General features: G+C 48.0%; 1 protein-coding gene across 7 annotated transcripts in view; it reads right to left on the reverse strand.

Moving 5' to 3' along the window:
- Window positions 1–23,017, reverse strand: part of ZNF697 (zinc finger protein 697) — a 28,541-nt gene continuing 5,524 nt past the window's right edge. For 2 of the 7 annotated variants that reach the window (XM_019655825.1, XM_019655822.1), the window contains exons 2-4: window positions 13,619–13,775; window positions 6,467–6,743; window positions 1–4,666 (exon numbers count right to left, since the gene is read on the reverse strand). In XM_019655825.1, the coding sequence (XP_019511370.1) occupies window positions 3,276–4,666; window positions 6,467–6,707 (1,632 nt within the window). In that variant the 5' untranslated portion in view covers window positions 6,708–6,743; window positions 13,619–13,775 and the 3' untranslated portion in view covers window positions 1–3,275. The other 5 variants (XM_019655824.1, XM_019655823.1, XM_019655829.1 and 2 more) reach the window with 3 other exon arrangements.

The following is a 23,017-nucleotide window of genomic DNA, read 5'->3' on the forward strand; positions in this document are numbered from 1 at the left end:
TGGTAAAAGACTGATAAGGATTTAATGACAAATATTTCATAGTGGTTGCTGAACACTAGGATGCTGTCCAGGGAACCATTATTAAATAAAACAGCCTGAAAAGAAGGCAATTCTCACACACACAAGCACACATTCACACGAAACCTGTTAATCTCAGGATCATTAAATTATTCACGATTTTAACAAACAGCTGTCAAAGAACATTACAGTGAAGGAGAATGGGCACAGACGCCAGAAACGCAGTTCCGATTGTCTATGAAACACAGGTTCTTCATTTGTACTTTTTCACATATGGACAGCCTCTTGATCTTGAAGAGACCACATGGCTCAAGGGGTTAGCTTGTCATCTCCTTCCGACTCGGAGCTCAAGATTTAAGCCATTTAACCTCTTTAATCTGCCCCAGGTTTCACTCAGTGAAGGGCAGCCTGCACTTGACCGAACTCCCAGGAAACAAATGATACACTTGCCTCCACTATCATTGAGCTGGTGGAAGGAGTCTTCAGAGTAACATTTTTAAAAGTGAACCACAGTTAACAGGGTTTGCTTTAGAAATACTATTATTCTAAAACTAAATACAAGAAACCATCTCCTGAATGCATTTAACCTCCCTTAATGCAGATATGTTCCCTGAAGAATTGTAAGAAAAAATGGAATCACATTTTAGATGTACCACGAGAATGGGTGTTGATGGTTGGACTGTCTCCTTCTGCTAATGGGTTTGCTCGCCGAAGGGCTACTGATGTAGTAGTTGACTCTCTCATCCACAGTAACAGAAAGAATGAGAGGCCAATGAAATCCAAAGATTTCCACTGCCACGAAATTATTTTACATTAGCTTCAACTGAACTCTTTCTCCAAAGCTGCTAATACATAACAACGTATTGGATGCAGACGACACTGTGCAACAGTATAATATAATAATGGCAGCAAAAGGCCAAAATAACCCATAAAGTGTGGATAGTCAACTCATGAGTAATCAAAAAAGTTCAATGAGATTTCATAGGCACAGACTTGAAAGAACTTAAAAACAGCTGGAAGAGGTAGATGTGCATGAAAAAAAGGAATAAGGTTACATACACATTGGCTACATCATTTTCAGGTGAGTCTTATACATTTCGTATTCAGACTACAAGATTCAGAATAAATAAAGGTCACTCGCTTTGCTAGTACTACTCTCAACTGAAAGCAAATAAAAAAGAATGTGTCTTCAAAAACTATTATTTCAAAAACCTATTTGAATTTGTGAATCGCAGTAAACTGATTAAGAGGGCAAGATCAAGAAGCATGATACAAACCCAGAATTCTCAGGATTTTCTTAAAAAGTGTTTTTATAATGACAAAAACATGCTTTTCTATAGTCCCCAAAGAGGCTCTTTGCTAGAAGAGAACTGATCAAGTATAAATTACTGGCATCCACAGATCTGCTAAACTGTAAAAACAAGCTTGTAGTTGGGTTTTTTCTTTTTCCTTCAAGTGTGTCCAACAGTTTGTGAAGATGCTTCCAGGAAAAGTACAGGGTTAACACTCGCTCATGGGGAAAACAGTACTGCTTTCCATAACTCTAACTTCTAAAGGCTAACCTAGGGGAGGGATTTTCAGCACAGGTAACTGAAATCTATACAAGAGTCATCTAACTATAGCCCCCTACGAGAAATGGAACACACCTAGGACACCCTAATTAGGTGACAAAGACCAGCTTTGTCAACAAGGACATCTTTGGACCTTCTAGACTAGCCTTAAGTTTTCCATCAAGCATACGCATTTTCAGTGTTCTTAGTTTATTATATAAATCACAACAGGTAAGCCTTCCTAGCAGCTGAGCTGGAGAGCACAAAAGATCGGACCACACCTATCCACGCTGTCATCAGCCTCTCTTAAAACAGCCTGCTGCACTCTCGTCCCCAGGCCTTCCCTAAGACATGGGTCATAATACTGATTTACCTCACAGAGGTGTGAGGAATAACTAACAATCATTAAAAAGTATAAAGCACTTTACAAACATCAAAGTGCTAGTTTGGCATTTATAGAACCACCAGAAAACATCCATGGCTTGTGCTTTTGGCAACTTCGCATTCTCACTTCTCCCTGCTTGTGCCCTCCTGTGTAAAGCCTGGAGCTTCCTACTGTGCCTCCCTGTGCAGGAAAAAGCAATGTCTGGTCAGATCAGAGCCCACATCGATATGGGTGGAGATGGGGGTGTGGTGATCTCCTCCATCGCTACCAAGGAGGAGGGGTATACAGATACAAAGCGAAGGCTTTGCACCCCAACATGGGACCTTTCACTTTCCTGCGTTACTCACATAAGGCCAGTAAAATTCTGAGCTAGTTGACTTTTGCAGCAGGTTGCTGGGGCAACTGCTGATGATGGTCCGAGGTTCACTTGAAACAAGCATCCAGCTGACCTGGGAAAGGGAAAGTCACACATAACTAGGATTGTTCCATTTTCCTTCACATTAAAAGGTCCCAAGTGAGACCTGAAAGAAAACACGGAGCCTGGCACACCCCTGACACTGAGGGCCAGAGTCTGCTCATTCACACAGACCACCTCGACCCAGCAGGAACCAGGCACAGGCCCAGGTTTCCCCAGATCTGAAAACCAGTTATGAATTTGTAAACCGCAGAGGTTTTCATCCTTGAAATAAGGGTGTGTAGCTTTTCTGCTCACTTTCCCCTGGATGCCTTAAAATAGCAGCTAACTGTGGCTCAGAGAAAGGAAGGGAAGTGCCTACAATATATCCTCTCCTACAGAACGGACAACGTTCCTCTACTTTTCCAAGGAATATAGCTGACATGAGGGGACAGGGCAAACACTGGCTTTACCACCTGGTGGGACCAATAGTTATTCACACCCGCCCTTTATTTTACCCCATAACCCTCACTCCAGCCACACTCTCTCCTGATTCCCACAGGCCATCACAGCCCAACCTACTCTATTACCTGCCATCCTGTACCCCCCGTCCCCCAACTTCCCTTCCTCAAGATCCTCAAAGTGCCTGCTCCTACAGCCTGTATCTGAGGAAGTCCCCACGCTCAAACACATCTCCCAAACATTTCTTTGTTGGGGAGGAGGCAGGCAACATATATAGCACCCCAGAAGAACAACTCTTACTCAGCCCTCCCCTTCAGGGCCCCCTAACAACAAGAGGCTCCCCAGTCACTCTTAGATTGTCCGTCCCGCCCCTTCCCATTTCTTTCTATAGGGTCTGCCCCCAGGACATTACTCCCCACATGCTGGGGGGACAGGAGTGGGGGAGCAGCCTCCCTAGGGCCCAGCCCTAGCACAGGTGCAGCTTCTGGTGCTGTGCCAGGTGCGTTTTGTAGCGAAAGCCCTTGCCGCAGCCCGCGCACTTATGCGGCTTGTTGCCGGTGTGGATGCGGCGGTGCCGGATCAAGTGCGAGCTCTGGATGAAGCTCTTGCCGCACTCGATGCACGTGTAGGGCTTCTCGCCCGTGTGCGTGCGCTGGTGCTGCGTGAGCGTGGAGAAGTCGCTGAAGCGCTTCTCGCACTGGCCGCAGCGGAAGGGCTTCTCGCCCGTGTGCACGCGCAGGTGGTTGACCAGGTGCGAGTTGCGGCCGAAGCCCTTGCCGCACTCGCGGCACACGTAGGGCCGCTCGCCCGAGTGCGTGCGCTTGTGCGTGAAGAGGTGCGAGCTGACGCTGAAGGTCTCGCCGCACTCGGAGCACATGTAGGGCTTCTCGCCCGTGTGCACGCGCTGGTGCTTCACCAGGTCTGAGCGCCAGCTGAAGCGCTTGCCACACTCGCCGCAGCCGTGCGGCTTCTCGCCCGTGTGGATGCGCTGGTGGTTGGCGAGGTGTGAGCGGCGCACGAAGCCCTTGCCGCACTCGCCGCAGGCGAAGGGCCGCAGCGCCGCCGGCCCCGCGCCGCTGGCGGCCGCGTGCGCGCGCCGGTGGCTCAGCAGGTGCGAGCTGAGGCTGAAGGCCTCGCCGCACTCGGGGCACGGGTAGGGCTTCTCGCCCGTGTGCAGCCGCCGGTGCTTGAGCAGGTCGGCGCGCCAGCTGAAGCTCTTGCCGCAGTCGGTGCACAGGTTGGGCCGCTCGCCCGTGTGCAGGCGCAGGTGGTTGGTCAGGTAGGTGTTGCGGCTGAAGCCCTTGCCGCACTCGCCGCAGTGGAAGGGCTTCTCGCGCGGGGGCCGGGCCAGCGCAGGCCCCGCCCCGAAGTCCCCGGCCACGCCCACCACCGCGCCGCACTGGCCGAAGGGCTCCAGGCCGGCCGCCGCGGCCGCCTCCGCCAGGCGGTGGATGCGCTGGTGCTGCAGGAAGGCGGCGCCTGGGCTGAAGCTCTCCCCGCAGTCCGGGCAGATGGTGGGCGCGTCCATGATGCTGGCCATCAGGTTGTCCAACTCTCCGAGGTCCATGGCCATGGGGTGGTGGAGGCGGCGGAAGCGGCGGTGGGCCGGCTTGTCCCCCCGGTGCCGACTGCCCAGGGAGAGGTGCCGCCTCCAGGGAAGCGCGGGCGGGGGAGGCTGCTCTTCCTCCGCGAGCCGGTTCTCTCCGGCGCTCTCCTCCTCCTCCTCCTCTTCTCCGGGGCTCCGGGATATGCTGTCGGACTCGGACAGTCCTGGGAACATGGCCACCTCAGCTACAGCAGACTGGTCATCCTCATCTTCACGGAAAGCCATCCCTTCTTCGTCACTCAGCAGCCCCTCTGCAACAGAAAAGGTGGCAATGGGGTGGACTATACCTGGCGCGCAAAAGGTAAACCCAGAGGCGGCCAGCTTCAAGCAGTGTGTGGGCCATGAAGTAAGTACGTAATCCTCTCTCGGGAGGGCTCTCAACATCACTCTCCAAAGTCCCCAGATTCCAGCCGCCTTCTTACCTGGTACCTCCTGGGGAAAGCCTAAATTAGAAGGCGTTCCAAAACCTGGGAAAAGCTCACTCACCTGTCCCCTTGGCTCTCCAGTTCTTGGCAGCGGTCTCTGGGCCTGGGCCCCACCCACTGCCCCAAGGCTCCACTCACAGAGCCATCTGAGGGCCTGACAGTCTGCTTGACATGGTCAACTTTGGGCCAGGTGGGGCTCTGTGGGATCTCAGAAGAGGTTTGCTCACTCTAAGCCTCGGGGCTGGCCCAGTGCCGCGACGGTTAAGAGCTGGCTTGGGACACCAGAGGGCTCTGGTTCCGATCCCACATATGAGGGCCAGTGACACTGCCCTCCACAGCTAAGATGCTGAACAACAGCTCAACCTGGAGCTGGGCTGCTGTGAGTCGCCAGTGACAGCATAGGCTGCAGCCCCTGTGGCAGTGGGTTGCCAGGGGCTACTGTATGTAGCCAGCAGCCAGCGTGAGCGGCCAGCAGCCACAGTGAGCTGGCCGTCCAGAAGCCAGCGACTGATCTGCCTCGCCCGGGAAGAACGCAATGATGGTGCCAACTTGGGCCAGTGAAGCAACGTCCTCCACAACTAGACTGAAGAACAAAAAAAAAAGGACAGCAACTTGTCTGTTCCCCTTCCCCCAATTCCCCAGCACTGTTCCCATCCCCCAATTCCCCAATTAAAAAAAAAAAAAAAAAGAGCTCCCTATGCCTTTCAAGGCCCTAGCCTCAAAAGACAAGACCACACTCTACCAGCCACAAGGAAAGACCACCTGGCTCAACCAGCCCCTAAGGGGTTTACTACCTAAGGCGGATGGGGGGATGCACAGGGAAAAGGGGAAGTCAGCAAAAGGCCCAGAGCTGGTGAGCCTGGCGTAGAGGCTGACCCAGCCCTCAGACCTGTCTGTCTCTGGCTGCTTATGCCCAAGCAGAGGGCCCTCCAGGAAATTACTAGATAGGAAAGCATGTGCTTGTGTGTACCGCAGGAGAGGGCAGCAGGGAGCCGGGCCTCGTCACGGGAAGGAATGCAACTTCACAATCCTGGCCAGAAGGGATTTCAGCTCATTTTTGTCCCCAAGGCATGCACGGAGCAGAATAAAGGAACAAACGCCCGAAGACAGAACCGAAGTCGGATGGAGGCCCAGCATGTATTTTTTTCCAAGTCAGGAATAGCAAGGGATAGACACAAACCTGGCCAGGTCAGTTACCAGAGCTTACTATTTATCTGCAAACAAGATGATGACTGTAACTGTAAGCATCTGAATACAGTACTTTGTAAAGAGCTTAATAAGTCTTTATATGCAGCAGCTCATCTACCGCTCCCAACCAGCCAATGAGGTAGGTTCTGACACTACCTATATTCCCTCTTGGGCTGTTACAAGTGCTCATCTATGGCAGTATTCTGTATACTGTTAAGTGCCGTGCCAGTGCGTACCCTCTTCACCCATTTTACCAGCACAGCCCACCTCAGGCTGAACTGAAGGATGTTCCCCAGGCTGAAGATGGTATAGGATCTGTTTAACAGTCTCCTCTAGAGAGTTCCCTCGCAAGAATACTGCCCGTGGTTATAGCTCTAGAGGCGCCAGACTTAAATGTGAGGGGAGCACCTTCCCTGGAAACTCCAGCTTTGTCCTCACCTGTGCAGATGTCAGACACCAGTTCCCGCTCCTCTGAGTCCCCTCTTGTAGCTTCGTCCTGTGGGTCGGAGCTCATCTGCTCTGGCTGGCCACCTCTCTTGTCTGTGTCCTGTGAGTTGGAGCCCATTCCTCTCTCTTCCGGGTCCCCTTCCTTGTCTTCAGAGTTCTCAAAATCGGAGCCCATCCCTTTGTCTTCTGAGTCTGGGGTTTCACACACACCCTGCTGGTCTTCTTGTTCCATCTGGGAGGAACAGGCAAGGAAGGTAACCCAGGATCCCTGCTCCAGACAGAACACAGATAAAGGGCATGTCAGTCTGGCCTCATCCCCTCATCTTGTCTGGCGTTTGATATCCATGAAAGTCAGCGGCACAGTGCAGCAGAATGTACTGAGTTCCAAGCCCCAGATGGCCACTGTCTGCTGCACCTCACATTTTAAGGTAAACAGAACCCAGTGCAAAAGAGGCTGGTCTGGGTGGCAGAGGCACAGTGACAACTCATCCTGAAGCCACAAGCCAACTCTCACTGGACCACAATATGACCTCCCATCTGTGAAGAGGATGATTCTATCAACATGGTTTTAGAGTTTTAATGCTGGGGTAACAGTATTATTTCCATTTTATAGCTGAGAAAAGCTCCAATAAAAGACGCCACCAGCTTAACTCAGCAGTAAAGGGATAAAACCAATGGTGCTGCCTCCAAGTTCCACACATTCCTTATTCTCATGAAAAACTTGCCCTCCTCTACATATGTACAATTTGTATTTGTCAGTTATACCTCAGTAAAGCTGTGGGGAGGGGGAGGGCAGGGGGCTTTGCTTCCTCGAGCCCAAAGCCATCTTGTGAGGGCTTTAGCTAATGAGGAGTGGACATCTAAGGAGCCAGAGGAAAAATACATTCAAGATGCAAGAATAACTGAAGCATCCGTGTACCGACGACTTCTTATCTCAGACCAGGTCACCACCAGCAGCACCCACCTAGCTTTGTGGTGAAGATCTGGTGCTTTCTTGTGAGCAAGAGAGCCAAGATAATTCAAGCTTTAGGAGGTCTGTTGGGGGAGGGGGTGGAAAAGATGCAGGACCCTCTATGTTAGAGGCCATCCTTATAGACTTATTGCATAGTTTGCCTTTTTCTATATATATTTGAACTAGAGAGCCCTTAACAGAGCATGCCCCTGGCATAATTGGTAACCCCTCTACAGAGCAGGCCAACATGTGAACTGTAAGGAGAAAATGACCTCAGTTTCCTAAACCTTTTGTAGATGGCAGGTTTACATTTCCAATTTAAAGGGCCCCCTGCCAAGACTGCGCAGCTGAGCCAAAAATAATTGACTTCTGCCATCCATCACTCTGATAGCCTAGCTCAAGGCAGCAAAGCAGTTGATGGGTCAAGGATCTTGGGACTCAGACCTTGAAGGGTCCAGCTCTGTCTCTGCCTCGGCAGCCCCAAACAGGATTTACAAGAATTGGGCTGAGCAAGAATTGGCTGGGAGCATCTCCTGCCTCCATTTAGGGGACTTCCCCAGGCAGCCCTGGCTCTGCAGGGACCTCAAAGTGGAAAGCAGGATTACAGGCAGCAGCCATGCCAGCTGGGCCGGCCTCACTCCAGAGCCCAAGGGAAGTCAATTAACCTCTCAATGTATCAGCGTCCTCACCAGTGCAAAGTGGCTAATGCTACGTAACCTTTCTCACAGGGAGGGCGTCAGAAGGAAACGTTGAAAAATACTGTGGAAAGGAAGAGATACTCTCAGTATGACTGCACGTGTGACCTGTCTTGTTAATGTGAAATACACACATTATTTCTTTAAGTCCTGGTGCCATTCCAGCATGCCTCGAACACACACCGGCACCACCATAATTCTGGCAGACCTGTCGCCCTAAGTAGCATATCCTTTCTCAGAGATGCTCTATTCCCTAGATTAGAATGAAAAGTCAAGCCCTTCTCTTAAACGTCATAGGAAAATGGCTGTGCCTGCGACTGGTCAGTCAACAGTATCCTGCAATGCAGCTGAGTTCCTTCCGAACACATGCTGTTTAAAATGCCTGGTTCCAAACACTCAGCTTTAGGCTGTAGGAGAGAATCCCATTAAAACTAGAAACCTTTTAAGAGATCTGTCCCACAAGGGACTTTTAACCCCGAATCGCTTCTACCCATCATTCTTGCCTGCTGGAGCTCAGCCTCTATAGCCAAGTATATCTCTTGAGTCTGCGTGTATAACATACCCTGAAGTGGTGGAGGGTGGAGAGCTAAGAGTAGGATCCTCAAACATGTGACCTGTTGGTTTGCTGGTGGCTAAAAGCAATGGAGGAATGAGGAGAAACTTAAGGGGGACCTAATCAATGGTTTCTGCTAATCTGAAACCCACAAGAAGAATTTTACACGAGTAAAGTCATCAAATAGATGTGTCACCAGAAACTCATGGAACTAAAATGGCAGCGTATGGTGCCCAGAATGGCACAGAAGTGACTAGAGCTCTCCACCCTGAAAGGCAGGGTTTAGGGGTCTGCCCTGTGAAGCAGGGAAACATAGGGTTTCACCTCTAAAACCGTTTAAGAAGGACAGAGCACCTTCTTAGAAAGCACCTCAGACACAGGGAGAATGGGAAAAGAGGACTTCGTGATGTGTGATTTCTTGGGGGCCAAGAGTGATAGTAAACAAAGAACATGGTTTTTCTAGATTTAGGAGAGACGTTGGGGTTGGAGGGGGAGACAGAATCTAAGTTCCCCACTTAGGGTTGGCATATGAAAGTTCACAGTAATACTACACTCAGAATTCCGGAGGTCTGAGCTCCCAAAGGGAATATGTCCACATCTTCATTCACACTAGGGGAGGGAGGAATAGGTGTGCCCTGAAAAGAGTGGGAAGCTTCTGTGACCTAAAGAGACACCATTCATTGTACAACATCTACTCAAACGTGTTTAAAAACACGTTAAATGTTAGTGCAAAACTGGAAATGTGCGTGCCCCACAATAGGGACTCAGTTCCATTCACACTGTCACATCACCGGGTTCCAGGGAGTCATCAAGTAATGAAAAGGGCTACTCAGAGGTAAGGAAAGGCAGTCACAATATGTTACTGGATGAAAACTGGTTGGTTTAAAAACAATCTCATGGTGTTTATTATACATGCAAACTAGCATATATAGTTACACACATATACACAGGTTCAGAGAGGAATACCGGAAGATTATTTATTAAAATGTTAAACATCTTTTGGTCACCTCTAGGGGCTTTGCATCATTTAATCTTTTTTTAAAAATTTCACTGGGGAACAGCCATGGTCATTAGCTGCACATTGCTTTCATGCTACAATGGCACAGTTGACTCTTTTAGGGAGGGTGCAGCTCACAGTGGCCCATGCGGGGATCGAACCGACAACCTTGGTGGTATTAGCACCACGCTCTAAGAAGCTAAGCTAACCGGTCACCCCCACATCATTTAATCTTAACAACAAGCCAATGAAGCAGGGTATTATTTTCAACTTTAGAGACAAGGACATAGGCACAGAGGTTGCATGGCTGGCTCAAGGTCATACAAACCTTAAGTGGCAGAGCAGGGATTCGAACCCCTGCAGTCTAGCTCCAGAGCCTACATTCTTAACCAGAAGCTGGTGGGTTGTTCGGAGGACTGTTCTTTTTTGTGACCATCTGTACGTTTTACAATCAAGATGTATTTTTATCAGCAACAAAGCCAACTTTGTTTCTAATGTGACAAAATACATTCAAGGAAAACCTAGGATACGTTAGAAGCAACATAAAGGAAGACAAGGACGAGCTGCGATTACCTCAATCTAGAAGACTTAATTTTCAGAAACATTATCTAGACGCTGGGGTATAACTGAAGTGCCAATCAACAGATAGCTAAGCACATTTTGTCCCAGCTCCTTTCCCCTTCCTCCTCAAAATAAAATCCAGCAATGTGTTTTTCTTAAGCAAGGTCAGGGTTGGCTAAATGAATGGGTGGCAAAGCACTGGGACAGCTCTGCGGCCAGACCAACCGAGGTTCAGATCCTCTGCTCTGTCAGCTACGTGACCTTCTGCAAGTTACTTAAATCTTGCTGAACCTCAGATTCTGCACCCTTAAAAACAAGTATGCTGCCACCTACCATGTAAGATTAATAGTTGTGAAAGCAGCTGACACACAGTCGAGACACAATAAACAGGAGTTATAAACGATTATGAAACTTGGCCAATTTCTTTATTTAAACAGTTGTATACATATACACCGCTTCCTAAACTGAGGGTCACAGGTCTATTTGCCGGGAATGACCTTTGGCCAGTCCAACCAGCCGAGCTGTCTCTGGTCTGACTGCTAACAGGCTCTATTAATAAATAGCCCACCTTGTGGAGATAAGAACCAGGGAGGTGCTAGCTGCTTGGGGAGCTGGGGCAAAGGAAAAAAAGGACCAGTTCCACATTGGTGTGGAGATGCTGATAACCCATCCTCTATACAGAAAGTATAAGCCTAAAGCTGAAGGAGATGCACGATTCAATAAACCCTGACTTAGACCATCTGTAGGGGAGCTCTTCCCCCACCCCCCACAACCCCACCCCGCCCAGTAAGAAGGGACAGAAGTGTAAGGGGTAAAGGAATCAGAGAAGTAATGGTGGGGGGGGGGTCAGACAGACAAGATCAATTCTGCATCTAGCTCTAATCACTGAATTAGCCATGGGGGAGAGGCCTGGTTTGGGGCCAGCCCAGCCACTGGGCGGTGTGACTTTTGAGTATTTGCCCCCCCCCCTGGGCTCAATGAGGAGGTTGGGGATGACTATACCTGAGTCCTCTTCTTGCTTGTCATATGACAGGGAGGATCACTGTTCAGTTTCATTAGACATTTTCCCCTGGCAGCTTGCTTACTCAGCTAGCACCCCAAATTAACTCCCTAACACCCACCACCACCACAAACCCTTTCTCTTGGGCGTAGGTCATTCAGGTGGGAATCAGCCAACTCTGCCAGGGCTGCTCAAACCCTAGTTTTTAGAACTTGCAATATTTTCATGTCCCTGCTTCCGCCACCATACCTCACCCCCCCCCCAAAAAAAAAGAGTAATGCAATGTTTATTACCCTATAAAGTCACTAGGAGAATAAATGCTCAAGTGCCTTCCAGACAAACTCAACCCCATTTGGAAGGCTAATCAGATCAGTCTGGAGATATTGATTGCTAAGAGTGGAAGTAAATGTGATAGGTGTATGTTGGAAGGAGGGAAGGAGGGAGGGAATGGGACGTGAAGCTAGCTGTAGAGGCAGAATTGGAATTTAACCTGCGTTTATTGGCGCATTCTCCCGATGGCCCCCTAAGGGGCTACCTGTAAAACCTTTACAACAGCAAGTGTGTTCCCCAACCCCCCTCGGGCACTTTATGGATTCAATCTCACTTGCAGTGAAGGGGTTGGGGCAGACCAGCGCAGACCTCTCCCCTATCCTCCCAAAAGATAAACCCCTGGCTGGCTTTCTCCGGGGCATTTTGCACTGGACCCCATGCTGCCATGCCACCCTCTGGCCCGGGATGGCTGTGGGGAGTGAGGTGCTGTGAGCTGGTCTCCCACTGGCCGACCAGGCAGCCGACACTGCACTTGAGTAGATCACTCTCATTTGCCTCCAAGAATGCAGTGAGGGTCACCTACCCAGTTGCATGTAGGAAGAAAGCGGAGGCTCAGCAAATGGAGCTCCAGGTGACATTGCTCCCAGGTAGAGTCAGCACTGCAGCCGGCGTCTCTGGGCTCTGCGCCATCGTTATTTCCTATTCATTTCCCATTCCGCCGGCTCCTCCGGACGGACGTAAGCAGTAAGCGGCAGCGGTCTAGGGCATGTCGCCCGACCGGGACCAGAAGCGGCCCACCTGGCAGCCCCAGCCTGCAGGACGGCCAGCAGGGAGCGGGCAGCCAGAGCGCAAACCTCTCCGCACCCCTCCCCGGCGGCGGGGCGGGGGAGTCATGTGCCACGGCCACAGCCAGGTGGCCGCCAGCCAGGCCGGCAGGGCTGTCATGTCAGGGGAAGGAAGCGGCCAGGCGGCGGGCCAGGAGCGGCTCCCTCTCCGCCTCCTGGGGCCGCAGCTCCTTTCCTGTCCCCCAGTCCTTTGGCGGGGCCCCTGCCTTACCTCCCCGCCTCCCAGCCACAGGCCGAGGCTGCCTCCCTCACTTCCCACGCCCCCTGCGCACCAGGCTCTCCCAAGGGAGGGTTTCCATAACAGAGGCCGGGCCCAGCCACCCGACTGGGTAGAAGGCTGGAAAACAATTTAAGTCTGTGGTTCCAAAGGCTGAACTCATGACCATAACTGGGGGGGCTAACCAGGGATTCCAGGGGGTTAATCATTTGTCAGTCCTTCAGCACCAACTGGGTAAACAGTCAACTAGCCTCTCAGGAGATACAGCCATCAGAGTCCTGCCTCCTCAAGGATGAATGAGCCTGTCGTCACAAAGAGCCCAAAGAACAAAGAAAGCCACCTCACCCCATCTGCAGGGAGCAAGGAGAACGTGTCCCCATCCCAGGGGACAGCTGACTTCCCCTCGGCTGACTTTCCCAGTCCCACACCCAGACAGTCCAACCCAAAATGCCAGCCTCCCCAGTAGCTGCAGGAGAAGAACATTCATTTCAGACAGAGAAAGCCAAAAGATTACTGCAGCTAAGTACTGACCACTCTCCAGACAGAAGAAGCTGAAATAATATGGTTTCTTCCTTGTGATTACTGCTTTTTTTGTTTACCTGGAGAGGGGAGCCCAAGTTGAAAAAAGAAACCAAGGCAACTGAGAAATCAACTTACAACCCCCCTGGCCAGAGCTGGTCTGAGACTCCTTCCAATCTCTGTAGTCAAGAATAGCACAATGTCCTTGGGGTCAGGCATTTCCTGTCTATTAGCTGGACTGGGGCCCCTCACTTTGGCCAGAGGGCCTCAGCTTGGCCCAGCTGCCAAGCCTCCACCACCACCCCACCGCTGCACAAAATGAGAATGACTGCAATGCAGAGACAGATGCTAAGCGCCCTCAGTTAGCCCATCTCCCCTCAGGTGAGAAGGCACAAAAGACAAAGGTTTCCATGCAGACACTTACTCGTCCACATTTTACACTTAATTAATGAGATGTTCTACCTGATGCGCAGAGCATACTTCTGTCCATGATTTTTTTCTCCGATGTGCGTGGCATCATAGCACCAGCATTACCTGTATACATCCTCAGCCTCCTTTCTTCTCCAGCTCCTGGGCAGGTCTCAGAATCTTCAGATACCTCCTCAGCAGCTGGCTCAAATGTTCACCTTTGTATTTCATGGAATCATAGACTTGGCTATCCTTTATCTCAAACTCCTTCTGCAGACAGAAGCTGAAACTGAAGCGCAGAGAGAGAGAAAGAGACCAGGTCCGAGACTGAAAGGCCGTTCGCTAGAAGAGTTATGGCCAGAATCTCATGGTTCTTTCTGATGGTCTCTCCAATGATCTTTCCATCTTGTTAATATAAAACCACTTCAAAAACAGGCAGCCAAATAAATCTGGGGCACATACTTACTTGTCTTTTTTGTCCCCCGCACTATGTGTCAGGGTTCTCCAGAGAAACACAACCAATAGGATGTGTCTATAGAAAGAGAGTTGTCATAAGAAATTGTCTCATGCAGTTATGGACCCTAAGCAAGTCCGAAATCTGCAGGGTGAGCCTCAGGAGAGCTGACGCTGCAGTTCCGGTCTGAAGGCCGTCTGCTGGAATTCCTCCTAGCTCAGGGGAATCAAGTCTCTTTGTTGTATTCAGGCCTTCAACTGATTGGTTGAGGCCCACCCACATTAGGGAGGGCAATCTGCTTTACTCAAAGTCTAACATTTAAATATTAATCTTATCTAAAACCTGTCACCCAAACACCCAGAATAATGTATGGCCCAATATCTCTGTGCCTACAGGCCCAGCTAAGTTGACGCATAAAATAAACCATCACACACACTGTAGCTAAAAAAAAAAAAATAGTACAGCGTACGATAATCCCAACAGCTGTCAAAACTGGCCCGTTAAAAACATCTTCTTTTTCATAAAAACCATTACTATACACAGAGGGTTGACTGGGGTCTCAGGGTGTACGCATGGTAGAGGGCAAATGGAAGAATCAAGATTAATCTGAAAGATCTACACAGACACACGTGTGTGTACCGAACACATATGTATGTACAGCACACGCCTCCAGGACAGAAAGGGATGCCATTTAATAACTTATTTCCATGAAGGACAAAAGAGAAAACAGGCTTAGAACACACAGGGGGTGTACATGGGACACAGGACTTGTTAACGAGCAGCTTTGTTCTGGAATAGCTGATGCTGGCATCCCATGGTGAGGTTAGCAGACGGGACCAGGTGACCTCAGGAAGTCTTTTCCAACCCAGATAATTCTGCGATCATATTTCCATTGGAACGGACAGTCCCCAAGAGAATATTCAACACCACACATAGGGGCTGAGGAGTGCTGAGACCAAAAGGCTTGAGGCATAGGCGTACATTCAATCGCCCCAGTTTCCCCGCTGCAGATTCAACAGGAAAAACGGCTCCTCTAGTTCTCTGCCCAAAATAACCGTTTGGCATTGTTGATGAAGGATGGCTGGCGTGTTCCTGCCCAGTCCATGTCAGCAGTGGATAAGTGACACCTCGGCGTATAATCTGCCAAGGTGTCTTCAATCAAAGACAAAGCAGGATTAAAAATGGAGAGATGTCACTCGATGCTGCCCTTTTTCCACCCGCTTAATAATTGAACCGCGAAGCTAGATTTTCAGCATAAAGTGAAACATTGACAGACACCTAAAAACACCTTTTTAAAAATTAGATACTTGTGCTACTCTTATTTCCTTCAAGATAACATTATCAGCAAACCCCAGAAGCTAGTAAGAGACACATGATCCAGTTTCTTCGATGACAATGACAAAAATGGCAAGAAAAACAGAGGAAAAAAGAGAAGTCAAAAAACTTGAGATGTATCAACCAACCCCAGTGTATAGACCTTACTGAATCCCAATTCAAATAAACTACAAAAACAAATTATAAGGCAATTGGGGGATTGTGAATATTGACTCGCTATTTAGTAGTAAGGAATTATTCAGTTTTTTAAGGTGTTGGCATCGGGGTTAAGTTCACAAGGAGTTCTTATATCTTTAAGAGATACTTAATAAAATATTTATAGGTAAAATGGTATGTCTGGAATTTGCTTCATTTGAAATGGTGCCAGGAATTCCAGGACCAAGAGAAGTGGCCAGGGACGCTGACGGAACAAGACGGCTGTGTACTGAGCACTGTCGAAGCTGGGTGGTGGCATTATGTGGAGTCGTACTCCTCGATCCACTTTTGTATTTCCTAGAGAACTTAGTCCTAAACAGTTTTAAATGGAAAACATAACTCATGATTTTTTTTTTCCTGAAATTTAAGGTGGATTATATTCATTTCAATTCTGGACAGATCCTAATAAAATGTCAGTGACTTCCAAAGGACTAGCCTGCTTTTATCAAATATGTCAAATCGGGAGTGATTATTACAATGCTTAATATTGAATAGAGCCCATGGGAATTTAGGGAGAGAGCCAGTGGGGTAAAGAGACTAAAGCAACTTAAGATTGATGCTCTCGAATTTTGTTTTTTTTTTAATATTTATGAGATAGAGGACTATCTGTTATATCCAAAATAGAATCAGGATCCTGTTTCCACTTTCATCTACTTTTATATTTCCAAAGCACTCAAAGGATGCACCTAGTTTATTTCCACCACTAGTGCTTGTTTATTTCTACCACTAATTCAGCAACTCTACACTCAAGCCCAAGGGGAAATAAACCTGGCTGAGGGTCCTGGTCATGACGACTTTGCAAGAGGAAGACTTTATCCCCAGGAAAGTCAAATTGTCAAATGATGCGAGTGTCCAGCAGATTGGTCAACAGAACGATCTTCTAGGGAGATGAAAAATGTAGGGGTGTGTGGCGATAAAAAGGAAGATAATTCACAAGTGACTTATGAAAATGTGAACTCCGTGAGATGAACCCTGGCAGGAACAAAACTTGACTAGCCCAAACTGAGAACTTTTAAATTTAGATGGTGTCCTTCTCGGAGAATCTCCGAGGATGCCGTCCAAATGTACTCACAACACGTTACAAAGAGAACAGCCTGAAGCTCTCAGATTCCCACTTTATGTTGGAAACCAAAAACGCGCAGATATTTTCCGCTTTAGCCAAGGTTCTATGGTTAAGGCAAGGAGGCACAGAACCAGTCACAGGACACAGCTTTCATCCAGAAAGGGATGCGTCTGTCTCAAGAAGGAGGTCACAGTAGCCAGGGTTCAGTCACACACAGCTCGACCACCACTTCCTAAGTCATTCATCAAGCTCAGGCTGCGTGGGTTCCGTGCGTCCCCTTCACCTCCAGTTCCTAGCATTTCCTGGACAGAGCGGCAGTCCTAGACAAGCTTGTAAAGAGCATAATGGTATTTTTCTTAGGCACGGGTTCGTAGCCTGAGAGCCTTCACAGTCCATGAACTCTCTGAAATCTTATATGACTGTGTCTGTAGAAACTTTTTCCTGATGCGAAGGCCCATAGCTTTCACTTAGACTCTGAAAGGATCCGTGGCACAAAAGCCAAACAAAAACCCTGTTATACACTACCACCATGGAGGACTCGTGATACATTCCTCACCATAGCATTTCAGAAATCACCCCCGAGTGGTTTTGGGGGAGGCGGATAGAACAGCAATTCAACACTCTATGCCACGAGACCTTTAGGTGGGCTGGTGGGGAGAGACACAGGCAGTAAACCCCAGATCTGGCAGCAACACAGACAAAAATATCAGGACATTTCAAATAGGGGAAGGAACAGAACGAGGGGCCTTATAAATGCGACCTGCCCGAGCCAGTTTGCTGATCTTGGCTAGCACTCTAGTTTACAGATACAGAGACCCAGAAAGGTTAAGTGAATTAGCCATGAATACACCAGTTAAGGGCAGACAGAAGCCTAATGGGTGGACTCTCCACTTTTGCTCCAATCCCTTTTCTACTCTGCCCAAAGCAGCCTGCCATGCTTGGCTGAGACATACATTCACACTGGAGATTTGGGCCTCCCAGTGTCATTAGGTCGCCTGCTTTTCACTTCCTCGCCACTTGTGTTATGTGGCCAGTGCATGAAGAGGAAGTTAAGTCGCTCTTCAAGCCTCTAACACACCGGCCTCTCGGGGATGTAACTAATTTATACAAGTTTGACCCCGAGGTTTATGGCTCCCATCAGCTGCTTACTCGGGCGGGGAGTTAAAGCACACTCATCAAGCCATAACTTTACCCAGGACACAAAACGCTCTTGTTTGTTAATCCTTCTCTTCTCAAAGGAAAAAGAATTATAATCTGGCCAAAGTCACCAATTCATTCCTAACGAATCTTCAAAGCGTTTGCAAAGTCATCCTGCCTGCAAATAATCACATGGAATTACCCAGGTGAAGAAGGGCATGCTGGGAGTGACACAAAATTCTACAGTACGGGAGCCCCCAATCACACTTAACGGCGAGTAAAGGGGTGCTCCACCCATGCTCACCCACCACGACCCATTACTACACACACAGTGTGTCTCAGGTTCACCCTCTTTTCTGTTGCACCTTTTTGCTCCTGCTCTCATCGCTGTGCATCCTCTGTGTGGTAGGTGGTGCAAAGGTGGGCCAGGTGACAGGGGCAGGCCAAGGGCAAGCTCAATTTTGCTGAAGACACTATACCCACAGATGATGAGAGAATCTCTCATTTTTGGTTGATCAAGGATTTTTCATTTTGCAGATAAGGAAAATGAGGACTAGAGAAGAATTCACAAAGATAGGGAGTGGATGGCAGAAGTGGGACTGCCATTTGGGTTACCAGGTTCCTTTCAAGTTCGATCTCCCTTGCACCAGACCCCTCCCACCCAGCTCTGTCATGTTTCTGAGTTTAGTGCTCTGGTTTTACTGATAGCGTTTCACTGAAATGTGAGCTCCTTTCTTCCTATTTGTTGTGGTCTCTTCCAGACTCCTGCTAACTTTGTTTCTATTGTAATTTTAATTATTTTTCCTCTAGAAAATGTTCTTCAAACTCAACTTCATGTGATTTTCAAAAACGGTCCCTCGTTTAACAGGTTTTGGATTATGTACTGTTTGTCTTAGAGAAAACACATTTTGTTGGCTAGAAAAAAAAAGCAATCGTTTGAATTAGCATTGACTTAATGGAGTGTTATGGTAAACAGTTAATAATTCCAAGTTCTAAAAAAAAAATAATTCCAAGTTCTTGGTACGGCATTTGAAAGAAAGGTCATCATAAAAGAGAGCAAGAGAGTGAGAGTGAGAGAGAAAAGAAAGCCTATGAAACATCAACCTGAAGAATTAGTTCTGATTATGGCATTAAAAAAAAAATCTTTACAGACATTTTTCCAAGCTATGATACTCCCTCATTAAAAGGGGAGGCCCTCTTTTCTGTAGTATCACTTTTTAAATGCCTAAAACTAATGATCAAACTATATTACACTGCTTTCTGCAGTGCCAGTTTTGAGCCAAACAAGTTTTATAGGCTATTGGGGAAAGGGGGGGTTAGGGGGCCAGTGAACCCTGATAAAACCCACCCCCAGCACCACACACATCCGTTTGTGAGCCATCTCAGCGATAGTGTTGTTAATATTTAGTGAGTCAGGCTCACATCAGTATCTGCTATAATTTTCAATCTTCCAAACCCAGTGGTCCCTTCTCCTGTGACCTCACCAGCAACACTGTGAAGTGCTTGGCATATACAGGGGGTCAGCAAATGGCTGCAGGAATCCTGTTGAGATGCTCCCCTTGCAAATTCTCTCCTTTCTTAGTATCCACAACATGGCTCTCTCTTAGTCCTTCTATTTCACACACCACCCTGCCTCCTCTTCTTAGCTCCTAAAACAGGTCAACCTTTAAAAGTTGTTTCCCTTTTCTTTTCTTTTTTTTTTTTAAGATTTTTATTGGGGAATTGGGGGGATAGGAACAGTGCTGGGGAATTGGGGAAAGGGAACAGACAAGTTGCTGTCGTTTTGGTCTTCAGTCTAGTTGTGGAGGACGTTGCTTCACTGGCCCAAGTTGGCACCATCATTGCCCTCTTCCCGGGTGAGGCAGATCAGTCGCCGGCTTCTGGACAGCTGCTCACTGCGGCTGCTGGCCGCTCACGCTGGCTGCTGGCTACATACGGTAGCCCATGGCAACCCACTGCAGCAGGGACTGCAGCCTACGCCGTCGCTGGCGACTCACGGCAGCCCAGCTCCAGGTTGAGCTGTTGTTCAGCATCTTAGCTGTGGAGGGCAGTGTCACTGGCCCTCATATGTGGGATCCGAACCGGGGCCCGCTGGCGTCCCAAGCCAGTTCTTAACCATCCCGGCACTCGGCCGGCCCTGTTTCCCTTTTCTTCTTCCTCTTCCTTCCCTCAATCACTTCACCCCTCCCCCTAGTTTTAAATAAACCCCTCCTCTGTCCAGAGACCTCATAAATTTGAATGTCTCACCCCAACCCCTCACCTGCACTCCAGGTCCCCTTTTCTAAGGATGCCCCACACATTTCAACAGAGGAACCTTCATAGCCCCTCCCAGTTCTGAGCGCTGCCCTTCAGGTCACATGGGACACAGCACAGGAGGCAGCGGAAAGAGGGGGGAAGCTCATGGCAAGGCATCAACAGAGCTGGTTTCAAGTAGAAGTTTGCCACTTACACACACACCATATGCCCCCAAGGCAGGTATTTCTCCTATTTTGAGTCTTGTTTCCTCCACCCCACCATGGGAAAAACAAGTTGCCTTGAAAGCTTCCTGTAAAGATTAAATGAATTTCCATTTGTAATGTAGCTGGGCCCTAGTCATACGCAACAAACATTCCTTCATCCAGAATCTTTGTTCCAAATCAGCCCCTCCTGACAGGACCCATGTCAGGTAAGGCCTCGCTTTCTTCCTCCTCAGGCTCAAGACCCTGGAGTCCACTTGGACCCCTCCTCGCCCTTTCCCATCAAATCAGCTGCTGAGTCCTTCCTTTTACTTCTTTCCTCTTCTTTCCATTGCCACCATCACTGCAGCAGACACTCGTATCAGTCGCATGCACCTACGTACCCCTCACTGCTGGACCAACCTTAAAACCGAGTTGCTGCCCTCTTGATTCTCCTGCTCAGACACTGCGTGTTGACTCCGCCAGTCTCCAGAGAAAACACCAACTCCAAGTCCTCAACAACGTAACCCAAAGCTGTCTTCCCTCTCCCTGACCTCTGTCCCGCTAACCCCAGCCAAGCAGGGTGGCTCTAAATCCCCCAGAAGGCACCACCTTGTGTGTTTCCTCTCTTGCCATTCTGTTCCTCAAGAAACAGCTGGAAGGGAGCGATACTTGGAGCGGTCCAAGACGCAGATCACCTGTGTGGGTGCAGGCTCTAGCTCTGTAACCTTAAGCAAGTCACTCAACCTCTGTGACTCTTGGTTTTCTCACCTGTAAAATGGGCAACAACTATATCTATTCTGCAGGATTACTGGGAAGTACTCAAAGAATTACCGTGATTTCGCTTTGTAGGACTCTTTCAGGTACTTTTTCTTATCCTGCCTAGTATTAGTTTTTTAAAACATAATCATAGTTCTAAGAATGTGTATCTTATTGTCTGCTCTCCCTCTCTACCACCTCCCCAATGTAAGCGCCTATTGGAAACATACTGTTTTATTCACTTTGGTGCTTCCCCACATAATGAGTCCTCAAATAGTTCTTGAAATGGGTAAAATTAGGTATAATTATTTCTCTCCCTCAGTCTCAAACAGATGAACCAGGGGAGTTACTCAGTCTCCCTAGGTCTCTCCCATGTATACAGGACGTACATGTTATTAATCTTGTTTCTTTAAAAAAAGAAGAAGAAGAAGAAGAAGAAGAAGAAGAAGAAGAAGAAGAAGAAGAAGAAGAAGATGAACCAGACCAGGAAATCTAGTGATCTGGCCAAGATCACATCAGGTAAGGCAGAGCCATAAAAACAACCTACTTCTCCTAACTGGTTCCAATTCCCTGTCAGCACCAGGAGCCAAGCATCTTAATTATCCTGCTAAATAGAGAGATGTGATAGAAAGTAGTGATCAGCTTCAAAAGTGAAACAGAACGTTCTTGAAAAAGAATCCCATGTCCCTTGGCCAAATGTCAGCCAAGGGACATCTGATGCAAACAGCCTTGTTTGCATCAAAGAGTACTGTGCGAGTCCCCCCTCCACTCCAAGCTTTTAACACTCAGTTCAGCTGTGCAGAGGACAGAGGTGGTATAGAGCTGTGTTTGTGTTCGTGGTGGAAAATACTAGACTCTTGTCGTCTGATAGGACAACTGCTTCTCTCCCACACCTGGAGGAAAGACAGGACTAGACTAGCAGAAATTAAATGATGGATGAAAAAAGGCCAACATTCAACCTTTACAAAGTAATGAGACTAAATAAGAGGCTGCTTGGGGGCGGGGGGGTGGGGGTGGGGGAGTGTGCAACAGGGAACACAATCAAAAACAAAAGAAGTTTGTATTTAACATGAAAAGTGTCTATTTAGACAGGAGTTTATTCTCCTGCAGTTTTCAAGGGTTTTGTGTTTTATTTCGTTTTCCTTACAATGACAGGAAAGCCACGCATTTCTCACACCTGACATAATCATCAACCTAGAAACCCCTTTTCTTAAGAGTCCAGAATTCAGCTACGAGACACATGTAGGCTCTTAAAGAAGTTTGTTAAAAGGGTACATGCTACATAGGAAGTAGGTGACCAAAAATATTTGCCAAACTACCAATACCATCAACACACACCAGGGTATCTACAAGGAACTGGGGAGACAAACATGGTTCCTATAGTAACTGCACCCAAGCTAGTTCAGGCTGTGGCCACAGTCTGGTTAAATTCCATTGACATTTACCTTATTTAAAAAAAAAAAAAGTAGGGGAGTGTTTCTTCAAGCTTATGTCACACTTTGGTTTCTCATTTCTGGGATAACTGGTTTTACATTAAAATACATCTCGCACATGTGTACTCTCCAAAAAGAAAAAGATAGGAGAAGTTCATATTGGGGTGCCAAAAAAAGGTATACACATTTTAAGAGATGTCATCTATATATTACTTTTTGAAGTTGAATTGAATTACGGTAGCAATGTATAGTATAGCGTTTGCTCGAAAGATAGCGTTAATCAAATGAATCTAGCATCACCATGCGACAGGCAGGACAATCAAAGAAAATGGCAGAAGCACAGTTGTCCTTCGAGGAGCACAAGACCATTTTGAGGTGGTATTTGAAATTCCAGAACGTTGTGCAAGTACAGTGATAACGGTGTGAGTATGCGACAGAACCCACAACACACATACACCCTTTGCCACACTTCATTGTAAAAAATTGGCAGAACCCTCATATTAGGAAGTAATCAAAACGAAATATTTAAAACTATAACACACCCACTCCACAAATATTTACTGAGCACTTACCGTGTGCTACCCGTCATGCTCGGTTCTGCCTTATATAGATTACAGTCTAATAAATAATCTTAAAAATCCATTGCTTTCAAAGCCACCTACTGCTACCAGAAATCATTGTCAATACCTGCCTGAAGGATTATTAAAAGAAAGA

The sequence above is a fragment of the Hipposideros armiger genome, unplaced genomic scaffold (assembly GCF_001890085.2).
Source record: "Hipposideros armiger isolate ML-2016 unplaced genomic scaffold, ASM189008v1 scaffold_247, whole genome shotgun sequence".
NCBI classification, from domain to species: Eukaryota; Metazoa; Chordata; class Mammalia; order Chiroptera; family Hipposideridae; genus Hipposideros; species Hipposideros armiger.